This window comes from Cololabis saira, chromosome 15 (genome assembly GCF_033807715.1).
Source record: "Cololabis saira isolate AMF1-May2022 chromosome 15, fColSai1.1, whole genome shotgun sequence".
Lineage (NCBI taxonomy): Eukaryota > Metazoa > Chordata > Actinopteri > Beloniformes > Belonidae > Cololabis > Cololabis saira.
Genome location: NC_084601.1, coordinates 30,765,105 through 30,783,607, shown reverse-complemented (window position 1 = coordinate 30,783,607; position 18,503 = coordinate 30,765,105). Strand labels below are relative to the sequence as shown.

General features: G+C 42.6%; 1 protein-coding gene across 1 annotated transcript in view; it reads right to left on the bottom strand.

Annotated features, from left to right (window-relative positions):
* The window catches only part of LOC133460831 (uncharacterized), a 57,060-nt gene extending 41,300 nt beyond the window's left edge, over positions 1 to 15,760 (bottom strand). The window contains exons 1-11 of the mRNA XM_061741594.1: positions 15,667 to 15,760; positions 14,900 to 15,013; positions 12,943 to 12,995; positions 10,836 to 10,913; positions 8,301 to 10,131; positions 8,148 to 8,222; positions 4,878 to 4,991; positions 3,804 to 3,957; positions 3,476 to 3,668; positions 3,232 to 3,303; positions 563 to 2,390 (exon numbers count right to left, since the gene is read on the bottom strand). Coding sequence (XP_061597578.1) covers positions 563 to 2,390; positions 3,232 to 3,303; positions 3,476 to 3,668; positions 3,804 to 3,957; positions 4,878 to 4,991; positions 8,148 to 8,222; positions 8,301 to 10,131; positions 10,836 to 10,913; positions 12,943 to 12,995; positions 14,900 to 15,008 — 4,507 coding nt within the window. The 5' untranslated portion in view covers positions 15,009 to 15,013; positions 15,667 to 15,760. The remainder of the gene's footprint in view (positions 1 to 562; positions 2,391 to 3,231; positions 3,304 to 3,475; positions 3,669 to 3,803; positions 3,958 to 4,877; positions 4,992 to 8,147; positions 8,223 to 8,300; positions 10,132 to 10,835; positions 10,914 to 12,942; positions 12,996 to 14,899; positions 15,014 to 15,666) is intronic.
* Positions 15,761 to 18,503: the final 2,743 nt, after the last annotated feature.

Below are 18,503 nucleotides of genomic sequence, written 5' to 3'. Positions count from 1 at the left end.
CTTTTCCACCAAACCCGTTCCAGGGCTGGTTCTGGTCCTGGTTCTGGCCCAGTTCTGAGTTTGGAACCGGGCTTTCTGTTTCCACTGACAAAGAACTGGATCCGGACCAGAAAACCCAGTTCCATGGTAGCACAGAGTCTTTGCTGGTCTAGAGGAAAGAACCGCTTACGTAAGCGGAGGGGGCAGAATTATTAAGACCAACGCCATTAGCAAGACTAGGAGACGGAGACATTTTCAAACAAGAATGAATCTGGATGCAGCAAAGCATCATGGGTCTAAGGAGGAGACAACCTGTCTATTAGAGATGTGTCCACGGAGGAGCTACGTGGACCAAGTCCTATTAGATCAGATACCTGGTTGTTGCTGCAACTTTCACACAAACGCAGCGACGTAACCGACTTTTGCAGAGACGTAATGACGTGGTTCGCAACTTGAACGAGTTGTGAACCAGCACCAGCACTGGCCCAGAACCAGCCCTAGAACAGAACCAGCCCTGGAACCGGTTTGGTGGAAAAGGGGTAAAATGGTGCACGTGCCTTTACGTGAGCGAGAGGAATCATACCTGGAACTTCCACCTCCTCCAGAGATGTTCCTCCGCAGCTTTCCAGAGATCCGGCCTTCAGCGCCGACAGCAGCTCTGAGATCCTGGCGATGTCCATGGCCGCCTCCGGAGTCCGGTAGTACTCCTTCTCCGCCCGGATCTCTCGGCCCAGCAGCGCCCCCAGCTGACGGAGCCCATCGTTCCCGAGGACGAGGATCTGGAAAATTCTCGCCACCTGCTTCTGAAAGAACTCGGACCTGAGGCCCGCCCGAGCCTGGGCGCCGCACCGCACCACGAACAAGTTGAAACAGACAGGTTTGCTGCAGATGCTGGAGCTGGAGGCGTCCGGCTTCCCAAACAGGTAGGGGTTGTCCTCCGCCACGCTGCACGCCGCTCTCTTCTCCACCAGCAGCTTCACGGCGGACAGCAGCTCGGGGGTCAGGACCAGGGACGCCTTCCCCCCCTTGTGGGCGGCGACCTCGATCTTCACGGTGCTCCTGGACAGGATCTGCTCGAACTGCGAGTGTCCGGGGGCGGCCCCCGCCTCGGCCCCCGCCTCGGCCCCCGCCTCGGCCCCCGCCTCGGCCCCCGTCTCGGCCCTCTCCTGGAACGACTCCAGGCTCAGTTTTGGGAGGTTTTTGTTCAAGATGGACAGGAATACGACGACCCCCCGGAGCAGCGCCGTGTAGACCGGGGCGCTTTGGTAGATGGCCAGAGTTTTGGCCGCAGACGCCACCGTGTCCTCGGTGAACTTGAAGAGAGCCTGAACGTCCCTCATGAAGGCCGCGGTGGGCTGACCGGGGACCTTTGCCAGCCGCGGCGTGCCAGAGGGCCACGCTTCTCTACACAGCTTTATATACTCCTCCGCTTCCTGCAACGCCGCTTTCTCCGCCCCGTCGTTCAGCGCCCGGGCGTACTTGATGCCCGCCAGCTTCTTCAGTAGATTCGCCAACGGGGTCACCAGCTTCTTAACGAACCGCGCCTCCTTCCCGCTACTCGCCCGTTCCTTCACCGCCTCAACCACGGCGCTGAAGTTCTGAGGCTTCATGGCCTCGGCGAAGCTGGGTATGGACTTCTCCTGCAACGTCAACAGGAGTCCTCCCAGGATCCTCAGCTCCCGGAGGATGCCCGTATCGTTCCTCCTGCCCTCGTGCATGTGGTACAAACACTGCGCCAGCTGACGGAGGTCGGCATCCTTTAGAACCGCAGAGCTGATCTTGTCCCTCTTCATCGTTCTCAACATTTTCCTGACGGCTGATGAGATGCGATGGGGGTCCGTGAGCCTCGTAGCCACCAGGGCCAACGTCTGAACCTTGACCCCCGCCGGAGGGTCCGAGACCTTCATGGGACACCTCTGTATGTGTCCACAAAAGCCCTTCTGGGAGAATATCTTCTTGCAGTAAATGCAGATGGCAGAGTCCTCCAGCGTGTCCCGCTTCCTATTGAGCTTCAGCGGTCCGTGGCCCGCCTTCAGGGTCCTCTGGTTGAACATGTCGTTCCCTCGGTTTCGAAGCTTCTCCAGCATCTTCTTACGTTCCTTGCTGTTCCGGCGCAACTTCAACACCTCCGCGATCTCGGCCTCCTCCTTCTTGTGCGTGAAGAGGTGACGGGAGATTTTGTTCTGAATTTTCCCGCAGACGTAGCAGAAGTTTCCCTTGGTGGATTTAAAGCGTTTGGGTGGCGCCTCCAGGTCCGATTCGTCAGAACCGGAGCTGCCCTCGTCTCGTTGGGGGACGAGTGGGTCGTCGAAATCGGAGAAGTCGGAGAAACTGTGCTCCGTGTCCGCCTCTTCATCGCAGACGTTTTCCTCGCCTGAGGATTCACTGTAACTGGAGATTTCAGCCTCAACCTAGAATTACAGACCTCTTATTTTATTCACAATAAAACAGCGCTTATATGACATTTATGAGGGAAAACTTGTTTCCAGTTTCTATATTTTATATTTTTCCTTGTTAAAAGGACACAGTACTACACCAAGAACGGATCTCTAATCTCTAATCTAGTCAATCAATGGAAGCGATATCTCAAATGTTAATTAAAGAAATACATATCTGCTGAGGTTTTAGAGGAGACACAGAATGAGGAGGTTTCATTGGTCCGTGTTCTGATCCAGTTCTGTAGAAGCTGAGGCCAAGAAGTCCCCTCTTTTTACACTTTCTGTACACGTATAAAGTCTAAACTACCTTTGCTTGTCAGTAAGTTGTACATCTTGTCAGAATCGTAAAAGTCAGTGTCCTTCTCTGCTCATGTCAGCTGCCACATATTTTGCTGTCACTCACTAAGTTCTTACATCCAATAATAGACCCGGGCTGCGTTGACAAAATTTCAATTTTTCTTTGTTATTCTCACACTTTTTTTTTAACATTAATTGACTTTTAAAAACCATTTAGAAAAGATAATAATGAAGATGTGAAACTGTTAATCTGAGTATTTTTAGTAAAAACAACAGACTCTTATCAGTGTTATCCCCCTGAATCACAGTTGGACAGACAGACGGGGGCTCTCAGATAAAATCGAGCGTTGCAGCACTTTCTCAGAGCGTGATCTGCTGTTGTGGACATGTTTGCTTTGTGGTACAAAACATTAATATTTAATTATTATTTAATTCTTCTGACTTACAGAAGTGTTTTGCTCTGAGTGCAGAGCTGCGTTTACAGTCAACATCTCGCCTACCCTGAATAAAAACATACCGTCTCATCCATGAGAGGAGATGCAGCAGTGTTTAGGTCTGTTTCTGAAGCATCTTCTTCCTCACACGTTTTCTATGAATATAGACAGAAAAGTCACTTTTTTATAACTTCCTAAAAGGGGACGAGCAACAAAACAAAAATATTTTTAGATAAATAAAAGTGGGACAAGAATAGTCTTTTTTTCCCCCAAAAAAGACAAAATAACTAAATGAATAAATCGAGGCACAGACGGTAGAAAGCAAACCTGCGAGCGCCACTGGAAGCAGGAGTTCCCATAATCAAAGGTGATTTCCTCTCCTGGCGTTATCTCCTTCAGCGCAAACAAACACAAGTGAGGTTTCTTTTCGTAAATGATCTTCTTGACTTTGCAGTTGGGGCTCGTTTGCTCGTCATTCGCAAGTCTCCCGAGCGTCCCGTCCTCCTCCGAAGCGTCGATGCTGCAAGACAAAAGAAAACCACTGACGGAGGCCGATGAACATGACAATGATGAGGATGAGGAGTAAAATAAATAATAGTTCTAGATTCCGGGCTTTTACTTTGTACCACATTGATCTGATTTTAATAAAACTCACCGCCACTCTGCTCCGTTCCACCAGAATCTGAACATATAACCGTTGAGAGCATATCCACATCTCCTTCCATCTCCTTCGTGAGGAAAGATGTTCCCTTGATACTCGACAACAAACGCAGAAGGTTCGATGGACTCCCTGGTGAACAGACCTCGACCTACCATCACAGAAATACAAGTAGAAAACAAATTGTTTTTTGAATTTTAAACAAAATACATTCTCGTAAACTTTAGGACAATAATATATTCATTTCTTTTGGCTTTTCCTTTTTTTCAGGGGTCAAGAAAATAAAATGGAAAATTTGTTTTGTATTTAGACTTCAAGTTTGTGAAAAAAAACCTTCCAATTTACCCATAATATTTTATTTGACATGCCATAATATGATGTATTTTGTAACAATACCCACTTTTTTCTTCAAGTATAATAATAGTAAAAAATAATATTGGAATAATGGTTTAAAAAAAAAAAAAAGAATAAATATATATATATATATATATATATATATATATATATATATATATATATACAGTATATATACAGTATATATATATATATATTCTTTTTTTTTTCTTCTTCCCTTTTCTGCATATATAATGGTTAATAACAATTTTTGTAAAAACGTGTTTTTTTTGTGTATGTGTGCGTGAGTGTGTCTCCTTCGCCATCCCTCTTGGCTACTATATTTTATTAGTCCCTCAAAAAAAGGAATGAGAAAGAAGAGAAACAATATATAATAAGAATAAAACATTATATTGGAATAACAAAAATTAAAAACTTGAAAAAAAAAAATATATATATATAATAATGGTAATATTGGTAAAAAATTGGTAATACCAATTTTGGTATTCATTCATCCATATTGAAGTGTACCAATATCGAGTATATTGCCACACAGAATTACCTTTTACCCTCTGGTTTCTTTCCTTGTCTATGTCACAAAATGACAAAACTTTTAGGAAGAAGCTCAAATTTTATATCTTACAACCATATTCAGGTTTGTTTGTTACAACAGTGCATGCTTTCACCCGATACTGATCAAACCCAGCCACAGACAACGACACGAGAGGCATCAGAAACCTTTAAAGGGGTCGATAAACTTCTGCTGGAGGAAGGATTTGTCTCTGCAAGCCTTTATGTGCTCCAGGGCGTCCTGCTCGGGACTCAACAATCGGCTGTGCTGGTCCGCCTCGTCTGAAAGGTACAAAGAAATGTTAAAGCACCAAAGAAAAACTTTTAGGACTTCACACATTAACCTGGTTGAAGCATGTTTGAGTAGAGGAAAAATTTGCCCACCAACGTCACTGCAACAATAAATAAACAGCAATCTGAGATCTTTAAAACTCAAACATGCAGCTATTCTGTTGTGATGCATGATATTCATTCTTTTATTTAGGGCCCGAGCACTTACAGTGCGAGGCCCTTTTGTATCTGAAGGAATTTTTTATTTTTTTTTCCCTCGTTCTTCTTCCGACGAAGGGGGGCATTTTTTCCCCCCTAAACGTGCCCCAAAAGTCACCAAATTTTGCAAGCAAGGCCTGGCGAAAAATGTGATATTTAATGGTTTGCATTAATGGGCGTGGCCTAATGGCCCAACAGCGCCTCCTAGAAAACTTCGTACCTCAAGCCCCACAATACGGTTTGACGTACATGCACAAAAATCAGTACACACCTGTATCATGTCACAACTTAAAGAAAAGTCTCTTGGCTCCATGGCCGAAACCCAACAGGAAGTCGGCCATTTTGAATTAATTGTGTAATTTTGGCGCAATTTATGCCACTTCTTCGGCCGTTAATACGGGCCGAACCGTAACGTGCACCCAGGTGTGTTATACATGAAAATGTGCGTCTCGATCCTGCGACGACGCGCATTACTTTTCTTTGTCAAAAGCGTTACTGTGGCGACGATAGACACCAAAAAGGGCGCCCCCCCTTCATCTGATTGGTCCATATTTGATAGTTCCTACTTTCTGCCATAACTTTTGAATGGTTTGACAGATAGACTCGTGGGTGGTGTCATCGGACTCGGTTTTGACTCCTTCACCTTAATTGATGCAAATTAGCCCCGCCCCTTCTTCTGATTGGTCGATATTTGATCGTTCCTATTTTCTGCCATATTTTTTGAATGGTTTGACATAAAGAGCCATGGGTGGTGTCATAGGACTTAGTTTTGAGTCCTTCATTTCCACTTCAACTTCCATCCCATTTAGGATCATGGCCTTTGCTGGAGCAAAGACTCAGAATACACCCTGAATACATCACAAGACCACTACCAAACCCATTCACTTCTCCAGACTTCCCTGTTGTGAGATGAGTCTGGTGTCCATCCCATTACCAACCAGTACAAAATTTACCGAACCAATCACAACGGGACGCCCCTTGACTCATACTATAAACTATTTAAAACAACTCAGACGGCTGCAGAACTGACATGCAGACCTTGAACACAGGTGAGTTCCACAGGGACCAGAACTCGGACCTCTGCAGCTTTCAGCTCCATCAAAAACCACCGGAAGACTCTGAACTCTTATCTAGTTTATGTACCTTACGCTTAAAAGCTACATTAAGCTAAAAATGAGTATGATGAGGCTTCCCCTGCTGCTCACCCTCACCTGCAATTATCACCAAAGTAATTGAAATCTTCTACATGGGAAGCTGCCATTATAAAACTACAACAACCCTGATATATTTTACCCAGTTATTGATAGGTCAGTTTATTCTACATCTGCTGGTACTGCCTCCTAGAAAAAGTCTAATCCAGAGGAACTAGAACGGTTCTTTGCATTGACGAGGACGATAACTTGGATGGATGATCAGACTCAGAGTTTCATTCGACTTTTTTGCCAAGATGTGGTACTGATGATGGAGAGTTGGACCTTTGCCCAAAGTCTCCTCCAGCACCTCCCAAAGACTCTCCCTAGAGTTCAGGTCGGGACTCTGCGGTCTCTTTCATCCAAGATGAATCCCGGCATCATCATCCTGGAATAAGCCTTAATGAGCCATCAGAGAAGGAAAGAAAAATCCACTGATGGTTTAAACCTCAGATCGTAGCCCCGCCCCCGGTGGCTGCATCACTTCCTCCGCTTTTCTTCTTACCCTAATGCGCCCATCTTTCATGAACTCTGGGTAAATCTGGACTCGTCAGACCACATGATCTTGTTTGATTGCTTCAGGGTCAAATCTTTATGCTCCCAAGCAAACTGAAGCCTTTTTGTACTTTATTATCCTCACTGATAAGTGGTTTTCTTGAAGCTACAAAGTCGTTTGTCCCAATGCCTCGAGTTACTGTGATGTTATGGGATGTGGAAATATTCTTCCTTTCATAATTAAAACATGATCCCTACTGTTGTTTATTTATGATTTGATTTTACCAAACGTTTCAGTCATCGCTGGTCGCGATCGTTCAAGATTCTTTCCAACCACATATTTACCTGGAAGATGACGGTTCACCTCCATCTTTCCAGTTTTTAATCATTTTAACCCAGTTTTAGTAGCTTCAGCATCTCCTTAGATGTTTTACTTGTTTAGTTAAATCCAGGAGGTCACTTTTTTCCTGTAGAGTCATTGTATCATGGCCCAAATGAGTGAAATGAATGAAAAGTCAATAAATCTCTTAAATCATCACCATCCTTGCCAATATTCAAAAAACATTTAAAGAACTTTCTTATTGTTTCATCTTTGTAGTCATTATTATTTAATCTGAGTTACATTTTCTTTTGAGTTTTTTGTTTTTTTACTCCCCTTGTGTAGCTTTTGTTTTGTTTTTTATTCATATATGGTAAGGATTCTATATAAGCCACCAGGCTTCTTCTTTTCCTTGCATGTTATTTCAATGTTTTTACATTTATTGTTCAATTTGTCTTATATTGCTAAGTAAATTAACTAAACTAAACTGTCGTCTTGAACGATCACGACCAGCAATGAGTGAAATGTTTAAGATTCTTTCCAACCTCTTTTTTACCTGGAAGATGAAGGTTCACCTCCATCTTCCCAGTTTTTAATAATTTTAACCCAGTTTTAGTAGCTTCAGCATCCCCTTAGATGTTTTATTTGTATTTACTTGTGTAGTTAAATCCAGGTGGGCACTTGTATTACAGTCCAAATGAGTGAAATAAATGAAAAGTGTCATCTTAAACATTTCAGTCATCGCTGTTCGCGATTGTTCAAGATTCTTTCCAACTACATTTTTACCTGGAAGATGACTTTTCACCTCTATTTTCCTAGTTTTTTTTTTATTTATCCGAGATTTAGTTGCTTCAGCATCTCCTTAGATATTTTACTTGTTTAGTTAAATCCAGGAAGTCACTTTTTTCCTGTAGAGTCCAAATGAGTGTCGTCTTGACAACGTACCGCCCTGCTGAAGTAAAAGATCCAACTCCCGGCCGTCAGTATTCGTGTCGTGTTCCAGGTCTGGCTCCAGCTCATCTTGAATAAAAAGTCAAAACGATTTAATCATTTAGCATCTCAAAAAACAGTGATGTTGCCGTTTTGAAGCAGTCTTACCCTCAATCTCAACCTCCTCCAGAGAGCTTCCCTTGAATCTCTCCAGGGAACCTTTTTCCATTGCCAAAAGCAGTCTGGCGATCTTGGCAAGCTCAACGGCGGCCGCTGGCGAGCGGTAGTACTCCCGCTTGGCCCGGATGTCGTGGCCCAGCAGCGTGCCGAGGTGGTCCAGCTCGTCGTTCTCCAGGTTGAGGATCTGGAAGATTCTGGCCGTGTGCTTGTGCAGCCGCGCCGACCTGAGGTGCTCCGGGTTCTTGGCGCGACACAAGCTGGAGAAAGACCTGATGCAGGCCTCGCCGCGGTGGTGGCTCGCCGCCGAGGAGTCGGGCTTGGCGAACAGGAAGGGGCTGTCCGGGTGCACGTTGCACGCCGCCCTCTTGCTGATGAGCAGGGTCAGCACGTCTACAAGCTGAGAGCTCAGCAGGACCGCCGCGCCCTGACCCGTCCCGATGTTTATCCTGATGAAGTGTTTGGACAGAACCTTGGTGGTGTCGGCCCGCTCCTGGAAGGACCTCAGCGTCATCCTCGACACCTCCTGCGTGCATCTGTTTAGAACCGCCGCCCGTGCGAGCGTCACCCTGCAGAGCGTGTTGTAGGCCTCGGGACCTTCACAGGTCGTCAGGCGCTCAGCGGCTGAATCCGACAACCTCTCCAGGTATTTGTAAAACACCTGCACGTCCCGGGTGAACGGTATCGTCGACGGGCTGCAGACCTTCCGGTCGCCCGACGAGGGGGTGGACGTCCCAGGGCCGAGGTCGCCCCACTCCTTCTCACAGAGCTCCATGAACGCTTGAGCGTTTCTCGTAATCGTCTCGTCACCGTCGGCTCCGGCAACGACGAGGCCACACACCTTTTTGAGCGACTTCCCCAAAGCCATAGCCAGGCCCGGTTTGTTGTAGCTCCGGTTCATGAGGCCGAACTCAGCGACGCGTTTCACGCACCATACCACTTTGGAGAAGTTGCTCGGCTGGACGGCGTCCTCAAAGCTTAATATGGACTTCTTATGCAGCTCCATCAGGAGTCTTCCCATTTCCCTCAGTCTCTTCCGGACGTAGTCGCTCCTGCTCGGGTCGTTCCCGCACCTCTTCACCAGACTTTGCGCCAGACGGATGAGGTAGGAGTCGTGTTGAATCACAACGGCAATCTCATCCTGTTCCATCGTGGACAGGATCTCCACAGTGGACTCCTCGAGAATTCCCCGGTCCAGGATCGTCGCCCGGTCCATCGCGCCACACTCCGCCGTGTCCTTGGCACATTTGGTGACGTGCCTCCACAACTCCCCCCGTCTAAAGATGCGTTTACAGTACATGCATTCCTCCAGCTCCTTGGTTTCTGCGGCTGAGGCTCGCATGCCCAACTTCAAAGCTCCGCTTTTATTCCTCAGCACCTCTTGGTTGTGTTTGTGATTTCCTTTGTTTCGTAATTTGTTGAGCAGCTTTTTGCGCTCAAGGGAGCCTTTGGGCAGAGCGAGGGCTTCGGCGATGTCCGGCTCCTCGTCGGCATGCTTTGCAAAATGACGAGCGATTTTCCATTGAGCTTTCCCGCAAACGTAGCAGTGATTCTTCCTGGTAAAGGATGTGAACTTCCCTGCCGATGCAGCCGCCTGCGGTTTGCGCCCGGGTTTTGAATCCCGTTCACCTGAGGACTTCCCGACCAGCCGGGCGGGTGAAGCGTCCCGACGTCCCGACGTCTCCTCTTGAGAAGAATCCGACTCAGGGAGCTCTGACGGGTCCTCCTGATACGTGGCGTCGCTGTCGTGAGGCGACCAAGATTCTTCACTTTCGTCATCGGAGCTATATTCCTTGTAGCAGGAAGTTGCCCTAGCAACACACTGGAGGATGAAACATTTACATGAAGATAAATAAATATATATATATCTAGGTATAAGAGATAAAGATCCAAGGTCCAATTTGTTTTTATTCTTTTAAACATGTCGTGGAGTTACTCCATGTGTTTATTATGTCTTAACTATAGTTAAATTACCTCCAGCGAACAAAAAAACAATAATAATTAACTCTTGAATGCAAAAGCAGTTTAAAAAAAACAAGAATAAGACTGTGACTCCTCTCACTAATCAAACGCCTGTGATTAACTGATCATCACCAAGAGTGCAGAGTCTCTAGTTTTCTATCTGGAGCGTTCAGACGCGTGCTAACACAATGCCAAGAGGAAAGACATCAGCAATGATTTCAAAGAAGCAACCGCCCACATCCCCCAACAGTGAAAAACCTTGCACATAGGTGTCCATGTTTTCAGGAGTGAAAGTCAGAACAAGAGGGAGGAATAGCAGCTTAATGGATGGATGGATGGATGCTAAGAACCGAGCAGTTTCTGCTCCACGCGATTAAAGACTAAAATCCAACAAATAAACACTGTTTTCCAATAAACTGCTCTAAAGCTGACAAATTAATAACATATTTCAGTTTTGAAGAAAGTTACAGATGGGAAATGACTTTGTGCTGCATTTTATTGTCCTAAAAGTGCTATGTGAATAAAGTTTGATTGATTGAGACGATTGGTGAAAATGTCCCTTACCCTTCTCTTCCTTGGAGAGGACGAAGAGGGACTGAAGTCTGAATTTGACGTGTTCAATCCAAGAGTTATCTCCTGTAACTGCGACACAACAACAACACAGAAAAAAACATTAAAATGTGAGAACTGTGCAGCAAATCAAATTAAATCCATTTATCGAGGGCTGAAATGACGTGATGCCCACTCAGCCTGATTCAGTGATTGACTCTGGAAGGAAAACTAACTTCTGTTGTATTTTTAATCCAGTTTCAGCAGTCGAGGCTCAGCATGCCCATATTCTCGCTTGCAACACTGCAACTGCCCCCTATGACCTATCCTGCAATAACCTTGTGAATCCAGTTTGAGCCTGAACTTCTGCAGAGTCAAACAAAGAACAAAAGATGAGGAGGATGCGGTTGGAGCAGTTAATCTGTGCAAGGCTTTTTTTGTACTAACTGAACTTATTTTTGAGTATTTTTAAAACTACTTCTCAGTTCTTGAGTTCTACCATGTAATATTTTCATATTAAACTACTGTTTTTCTATACAACATGAGGTTTAAGCTGCACCATCTTTTCACTAAACGTATTTGAAAGGTTGAAACTTTCCTGGATTTGTGTCACGGCTCGTCGTTAAAGGGGGGTGGGGGGGGGTCCTGAAGCTAGATCAGTGGATAACTGCTGCTTAGAAAGAGTCCTTTAATCAAAATGTTATTACAATTTTTGTTTGAAATGGACAGGAAATAATTTTCTTTTTTCCAAACCCAATATTTTCTATCTTTATTGTGATGTGTTGTCATTTCCTTTCAATCTATGCTTTAAAATAACAATTTCATTTGAAATACTGTCAACTGCTTCCAACAACATAGCTCCTTGGATCATGTGGGCAAATAAACCCACCGTGATAAGGTGGTGATTCACAGAGGATCAAGTTTATTTTGAGTTTTATTTTATTTTTATTTTCAGAGCTGTATAGTTGTGGGATGTTTGAATGAATCTAATCTAAACCTGAACCCATTATTCATTGCAGGGATTATTACCCAGATAAAGTAATTACACAGGAAATCAACTAAAACAGGCAGGACCGGAGTCACCCAGTCCTGCGCTGCTGAAAGTTGGTCCAGGTATGATTGACACCCCACTCGTCTTTTCCTGATAGCGTTACAGAACTTAAAGGTATTGTGACATCATTTTTAACATGCTTTTAACACTATTAAAAGTCTTGGCCAACATCCCTCAAATGTGTCTAAAAGAGTGTAACAAGAAAAACTTCACTCTAGTACTCTTTTCCTGGCTTTTTATTACAGTGTTTTTTTGCGCCGTGAAAAATGCTTCCTTTCCCCCCTTTCCTGTCAATCATTGCTCCGCTCCTCCTCCAAACCTCCTCCTCCTCCAGCCATACGCTCACAGCGGCGACAGGCGAAGCATGCACGGAAAAGCAGGAGGGTGAACCACAGCAAACAATCATAAAAATAAAGGCATGCAAGCAGCACTGTCCCCTTATCTTAAGTCCAGTCAGTGGCCGCGGGTCTTCTTAGCAGTTTTCCTCCGGTGATTAGAACAAAACAGGCTCTAAACAGCTCCGTGTTAAGCCTCATTTATGGTTCCGCGTTAAATCGACGCAGAGCCTACGCCGTAGGGTTCAGCGTACGTTGCGCGTCGCCGCGTAACCCTACGCCGTAGGCTCTGCGTCGGTGTAACGCGGAACCATAAATCAGCCTTTATGGTGCGCTGGAGAGGAGAGGAGACAGGGAGCTGGGTGGAGGGGGCGGTGATTTAGCGGATCGTTACGTAACGACCCGCCACCAAACCACATGCGCCGTTTTTGCATAGTTATGCGGAAAATCCCAGAAAGCACACAATACACTGAATGTTAAAAGTTCGTTGTTTTTTGGGTGTAATTGATGTCAAGACACCCAACAAAACACAAAAAATCAAGAAAAATTTGTTTTTCATGTCACAATCCCTTTAAAATATTCAATTGTTTTTATACGCTGACATGACATACTGCAGCATGCGGTCTTTGTCCCCCTGTGCGATCAATGAACACCCTGATAAGAGCCATTACAACCTTTTCTACCACTTCTAACCGAAAAATCCAAATATAAGCTCCTCTGATTGATTCAGACCCACCTCAGAGTCTCCATCGCTGTGTGTTACCTCCTCGCCTGCAGAGATCTTCCTCCCTGCCAACAGACAAAGGAGTTAATAAATATCTTTTATGTCACCCCGAAAAACAAGTAGTATAAAAAATGGAGAGGATGTCAATTAATTCCTATTTTTAGAGGATAATGTGACCTCATGAGCAGAGAGAACCTTTACACCATGCTGGCTTTATTAATGTATTTATTGTTTAAAAAATTATTTTTTTTTTTTATTAAAAAAAAGATTAAAATGCATATATGCGCTTTAAGTTTGTATTAACCTTTAATATATATATGCAGACAAGGGGAAGGAAGAAAAAAAAATGTATTTATTCATTTCTTAACACTGTTCATCGAGTCATCATTCTTGCAAGTATTCTGGTCCACAGTCATGACTGAGCCATAACCATGTAGCCTATAATATTTTATTTAATCATTAAAAAAAATAAAGAAAAAAAAGAATCAGTGTTATACGTCACTCCTTTGCCTTTTATTCGTCAGGTCATGAATCTGTCACGAACCACTATTTTTAATGAACAAAGACATCAAAAAAATACCAAATATTATTTGTATTACAGTCGCTTTCCAACTTTGTGAAATTGTCATAGAATATAAACCCTTTGATTGTCATCGTGATGAGCATTTAAATGATCTGTGTCCCTCCTTTCTCTGTTTTTCATTCTCTTTTCTCTTTTCCTTCTCTGCCACGCTGGTCTTCAGCAGGAGGGTCCCCCCTTATGATCCAGGTCCTGGTCGAGGTTTCTTCCCTCTAAAAGGGGAATTTTTCCTTGCCACTGTTTGGCTTAAGGGTTTTCTCCCACTAGGGGAGTTTTTACCTGCCATTATTTGTATTTATGTAATAATTGCTCGGGGGTCATGTTCTGGGTCTCTGGAAAGATCCTAGAGACAACTTCTGTTGTAATAGATGCTATATAAATAAAAGTGAATTGAATTGAAAAAATTAAACAAATACATTGTGACATTTGTAGGTGGTTCGCTTGTTCTCTTCTTTAGGTGAAGACAATGAAGAGAAACAGATATTTTTAAACTGATAGGTCCCATCCTATTTTTCTAAAAGTTTTAGTTATCTGAGCTCTTTACTGGGTTGACATCTCAGGTAAGAAACAATCAACAGAGATATAAGGCTGAAGGTGTGACATGTTTAGGTGTCGTTCCTCGCAGCTGGCTCCACAGATAAGGTTCAATATCCACACCTATAACGTACAAAACACGACTGGATCGATGACCACAGTGTGCATTTCTCTCCTACCTATGTGTTTTGAGAAAAGTGTACATCCGGCTGGAAAATATTGTGCATAATATAATAAAGCTTGAAATTTGATTCTGTTCACTGGTTTTCTTACGGTGCACCAGACAAACTAACTCAGTGCAGGTTTAATTCATTTTAAACCTGCATTGAAAAATTATTTCACTTGGGTGAGTTTAAGATATAGGCAAGGCAAGGCAAATGTATTTATATAGCACAATTCAACACAAGGTAATTCAAAGCGCTTTACATTGACATTAAAAGCAGCAAGACATAATTAGACAGTAAATAACAAATAAGATTGAAAAAATTAAGAATAAGATGATAAGAAAAGAAGTAAAATAATAAAAAGCACAAGCTGTTAAAAATAAGGGCAGTAGAGTACAGCAGGTAAGTTTAATTTAGGAGTACGCTTGAGTAAACAGTAATGTTTTTAGCCCTGATTTAAAGGAGCAGACAGTTGGAGCAGACCTCAGGTCTACAGGAAGTTTGTTCCACCGGTGAGGAGCAGAATAACTGAACGCTGCCTCACCTTGCTTGGTTCTGGTTCTTGGGAACCACAACAAACCAGATCCAGATGAACCTCAGGGGTCTGGGAGCTTCATATGGAACTAACAGATCAATATAGTAGCCAAGTGTTTCTGTGCAGTCATTCGCACAAACTTTGACATGAACTTACATTTAAATGGGCCTGAAGACCATCGTCCCTGCAGGTGTTGGCTCCCGCCAGGGACAGCATCCTCTCCCTCATCCTCCTCAGGGGTCACATGGCGGTGATGGACGTTCATGGTCGCTGGAAATCAGAATCAGGTTTATTGGCCAAGTCAGGTCAAACAAGACAGGGAATTTGACTTTGGTTATTTTCGCTCACTGTACAGTAAATAGACAAATGACAGCTGTTATTAACATATATACAATATTTTTTAAAGTGGAAGGTGCAGCAGTATGAGGTAGTCATGGTTGTTGAAAGGTGCATTGTTACAACACATGATTGTGGTTGTTATTATTGCACAGAGACTGTGAGACAAATGTGAACCAAACATTACATGTTGTCCTGTGACACTTAAACACACTGACGGTAAACATTTACACAGCAAGCAACAAAAAAAAGAAAAAAGCTGAATCTTTAGTTGTAAGGTGATGACATGGACATAAACTTTATTGAACTTGTTTAAGGACCCAGGTGGAGGGATATAGACTGAAGGAACCTAAAGTTCCCTTACTAAACTAATATGTATTATAACCAAAAAGTAACTTAATATCACGCTATCTAGTTAGCATAAATATATTGTTGATGACAACAAAATGTTTAGTTGTTTTTGTCCACATTGGGTTGAAATGTTAGCATGCCATGCTTAACGAATATGAAGTAAACAAACGCTGTTTTATACTTTTAACTTAATTAACTTAAAGAAATATGTCATTTTCAAAGGGACCAACATTTACCTGCACCTCAGGAGTCTCCAGGACACGTAATAGGGCCGACAGGTGGACCTTAAAGGCAGGCAGACATCTTTATTTCTTTATTTCTTTTCGTCTGCAGCGCATGCTTCAGGGACGTGACGATGAAAGGAAGGCGTTCAGCCCTCCGCCAATCAGCGATTGACACGTCATTGACTGACTCCTGAGACAGCCAATCAGCGTCGACCAGCGGGAGCCGCTCAAGGAGTCAAACGTTATCACTGTGGGGCAGAGTGGAAATAATAAAGATTAATATTTTACCCAGATTATCCTTTGTTATATATCAGCCGTACCATTAAAGTTCCCACAGCAATGGTTTAAAGAAATTGATAAAATACTTTCAAGTTTTCTCTGGTGTGACAAGAAGCCTAGAATTAATCGTAAAACAATGTCTATGCCTAGAAACAAGGGAGGTTTGGCTGTACCTCATGTATATCGTTATTATTTAGCTTATAATGTAAGATTTCCACTGTCATGGGCATATAAAAATAAAAATCAATATATTGAGGGTAGTTGGGAGTGGCTGGAGGAAAGGACCATATCTGAATACAACAAATCAATTTCTATTTCATCTTTATGGTACTATCCCAAATATAATGACAAAATAGATAATTCACTTATTGATTTTTCCTGTGAAATAGCAAAGACAGTACACAAACAAATATTAAAAGATGGATTGTCTTTACCATCTTGTCCTATTTGGAAAAGAAAAGAAAAACCAGTACTAGAGTTGAGGGGGGATGAGGGGGGACGGCATCCCCCCTGAAATAAAAACGGTCCAAATCATCCCCCCTGTAAAACTGCCATCCCCCCTTTCCATCCCTTATGTCATTTCATCAATTAATGTGGTTTTACTGCTATTTCAACATTTAGAGTCATCACCAGAAAAATAACACCAGAAAAATAACTTATTTGACCATTTGCACCCATTTCAAGTAAATTTTCACTTGAAATAAGTAGGAAAATCTGCCAGTGGGACAAGATTTATCTTCTTATTACAAGCAAAAAAAATCTTGTTGCACTGGCAGATTTTTCTACTTATTTCAAGTGAAAATCTACTTGAAACAGGTGGAAATTGTTGTTTTTTTCCAGTGATGAGTCTTGTTTTAAGTGTAATGAGACATTTGAACTAGAAATAAGACAAATATTCTTGTTAACATTTTGAGTTTTTGCGGTGATCCATTTTACTTATCCTGTGAAGAACAGAGGCATATTGATAAGTTCAGAAAACTGTTTTTATTGTTGTGTTTTGATGTATTTGATGTAAGCCCAGTGGATATTTAAAGCTTACAGAAGGCTGCATTTAACTGCTGCTATGTCATTCCTGCAGTATTTCTGCAGGTGTTTTGGTCAGTGCTATTATTTGTAATCAGAAGTGTCAAAAGTATTCACATTCATTACTCAGGTAGAAGTATAGATACTAGAGTTAAAAAATACTCCTGTAGAAGTTGAAGTATCAACTCAAGTTTTTTACTCAAGTAAAAGTATAAAAGTACTGGTTTCAAAACTACTTAAAGTATAAAAGTACAAGTAATGTAAGGGGGGAAAAAAGCCATTAAGGTCAAAAGCCATTGAAAATGAATGCATCTTAGTATAATGCAAATATATTAAAGAACCATATATGTGTACTATTGAGCATTAACATGTGTTTCAGAGAGCAGAAGATATGATGACTAGTTGCCTATAAGTATTGTAATGGTGCAAAAAGTCAAACTTCAGAGGCATGTTATCATTTATCCTAACCTTTATTGGAATGTACATCCAAGTTTAGTTGCAGGAATCTGAGGGAACGGATGTAAGAACAAAACTGGACAAGAACATCTGAAACAACCACAACCAAATTCACTCTATCCGGATGGCGCAATTTAACTGGATAGGTTTTTTTTAAAGGCCGAAATGAAATAGAGTAACAAGGCTGTTTTTAAAATGTAAGGAGTAAAAAGTACAGATAAAAGTCGTCTGAAAAATAATTACTCCAGTGAAGTATAGATAACCAAAATTTCTGACGAAGTATTTGTACTTCGTTACTTGACACCTCTGTTTGTAATATATTATATTATGTGTAATCAGCACAAATTATCTGTCCCCATATGATAAAATCCACCATGCCCCCGGATTTTTTTTTACAACTCGAGTACTGGGTATAACCCACTGTTAACAGCAGGCGGCAGGACACTGACTAACAATACCTGGCAACAACACAATATTACCCAAGTGGGGCAGGTTGTAAGGGATGGAGATATTCTGCCATTTAATGAGATTAAAACACAGTTTGGTCTGGATGATTCTGCATATTTTCAGTTAAAATCTATTCTTAAAAATTTTAATTTTAAAGGAATCAAGATGGGAACTAATGCTGTCCTTGATAGTAAATTAAGAGCTGCTTCCACTGGACGAGGAACAGTTTCCGTTATTTATAAATGATTAAGTTCATCTCTGCCTGACAGCACTACTTCCACCAAGTCACAATGGGAACGGGACATTGGTTCATCTCTCACTGCAGATCAGTGGAATCTAATATTAAAGCAGTCAACATCCATTTGCAGTTGTGTGAGATATAAAATTATACAATTTAAAATTGTACATAGAGCTTATATCACACCACATAAGCTAAAAAAAATCGACCCAAATGTCTCTCTGAACTGTGCTGGCATGGCTGTGGTGAGATTGGTACATTTATACATCTATGGTTCTGCCCAGTGGTCCAACAATTCTGGTCTGAAGCTATTGACATTTTAAAAGCTATTTTGAATATTCATATTTCTCAATGTCCTGTTGTATGTTTATTGGGGACTGCAGTGGAAAATATACATGTAAAAATT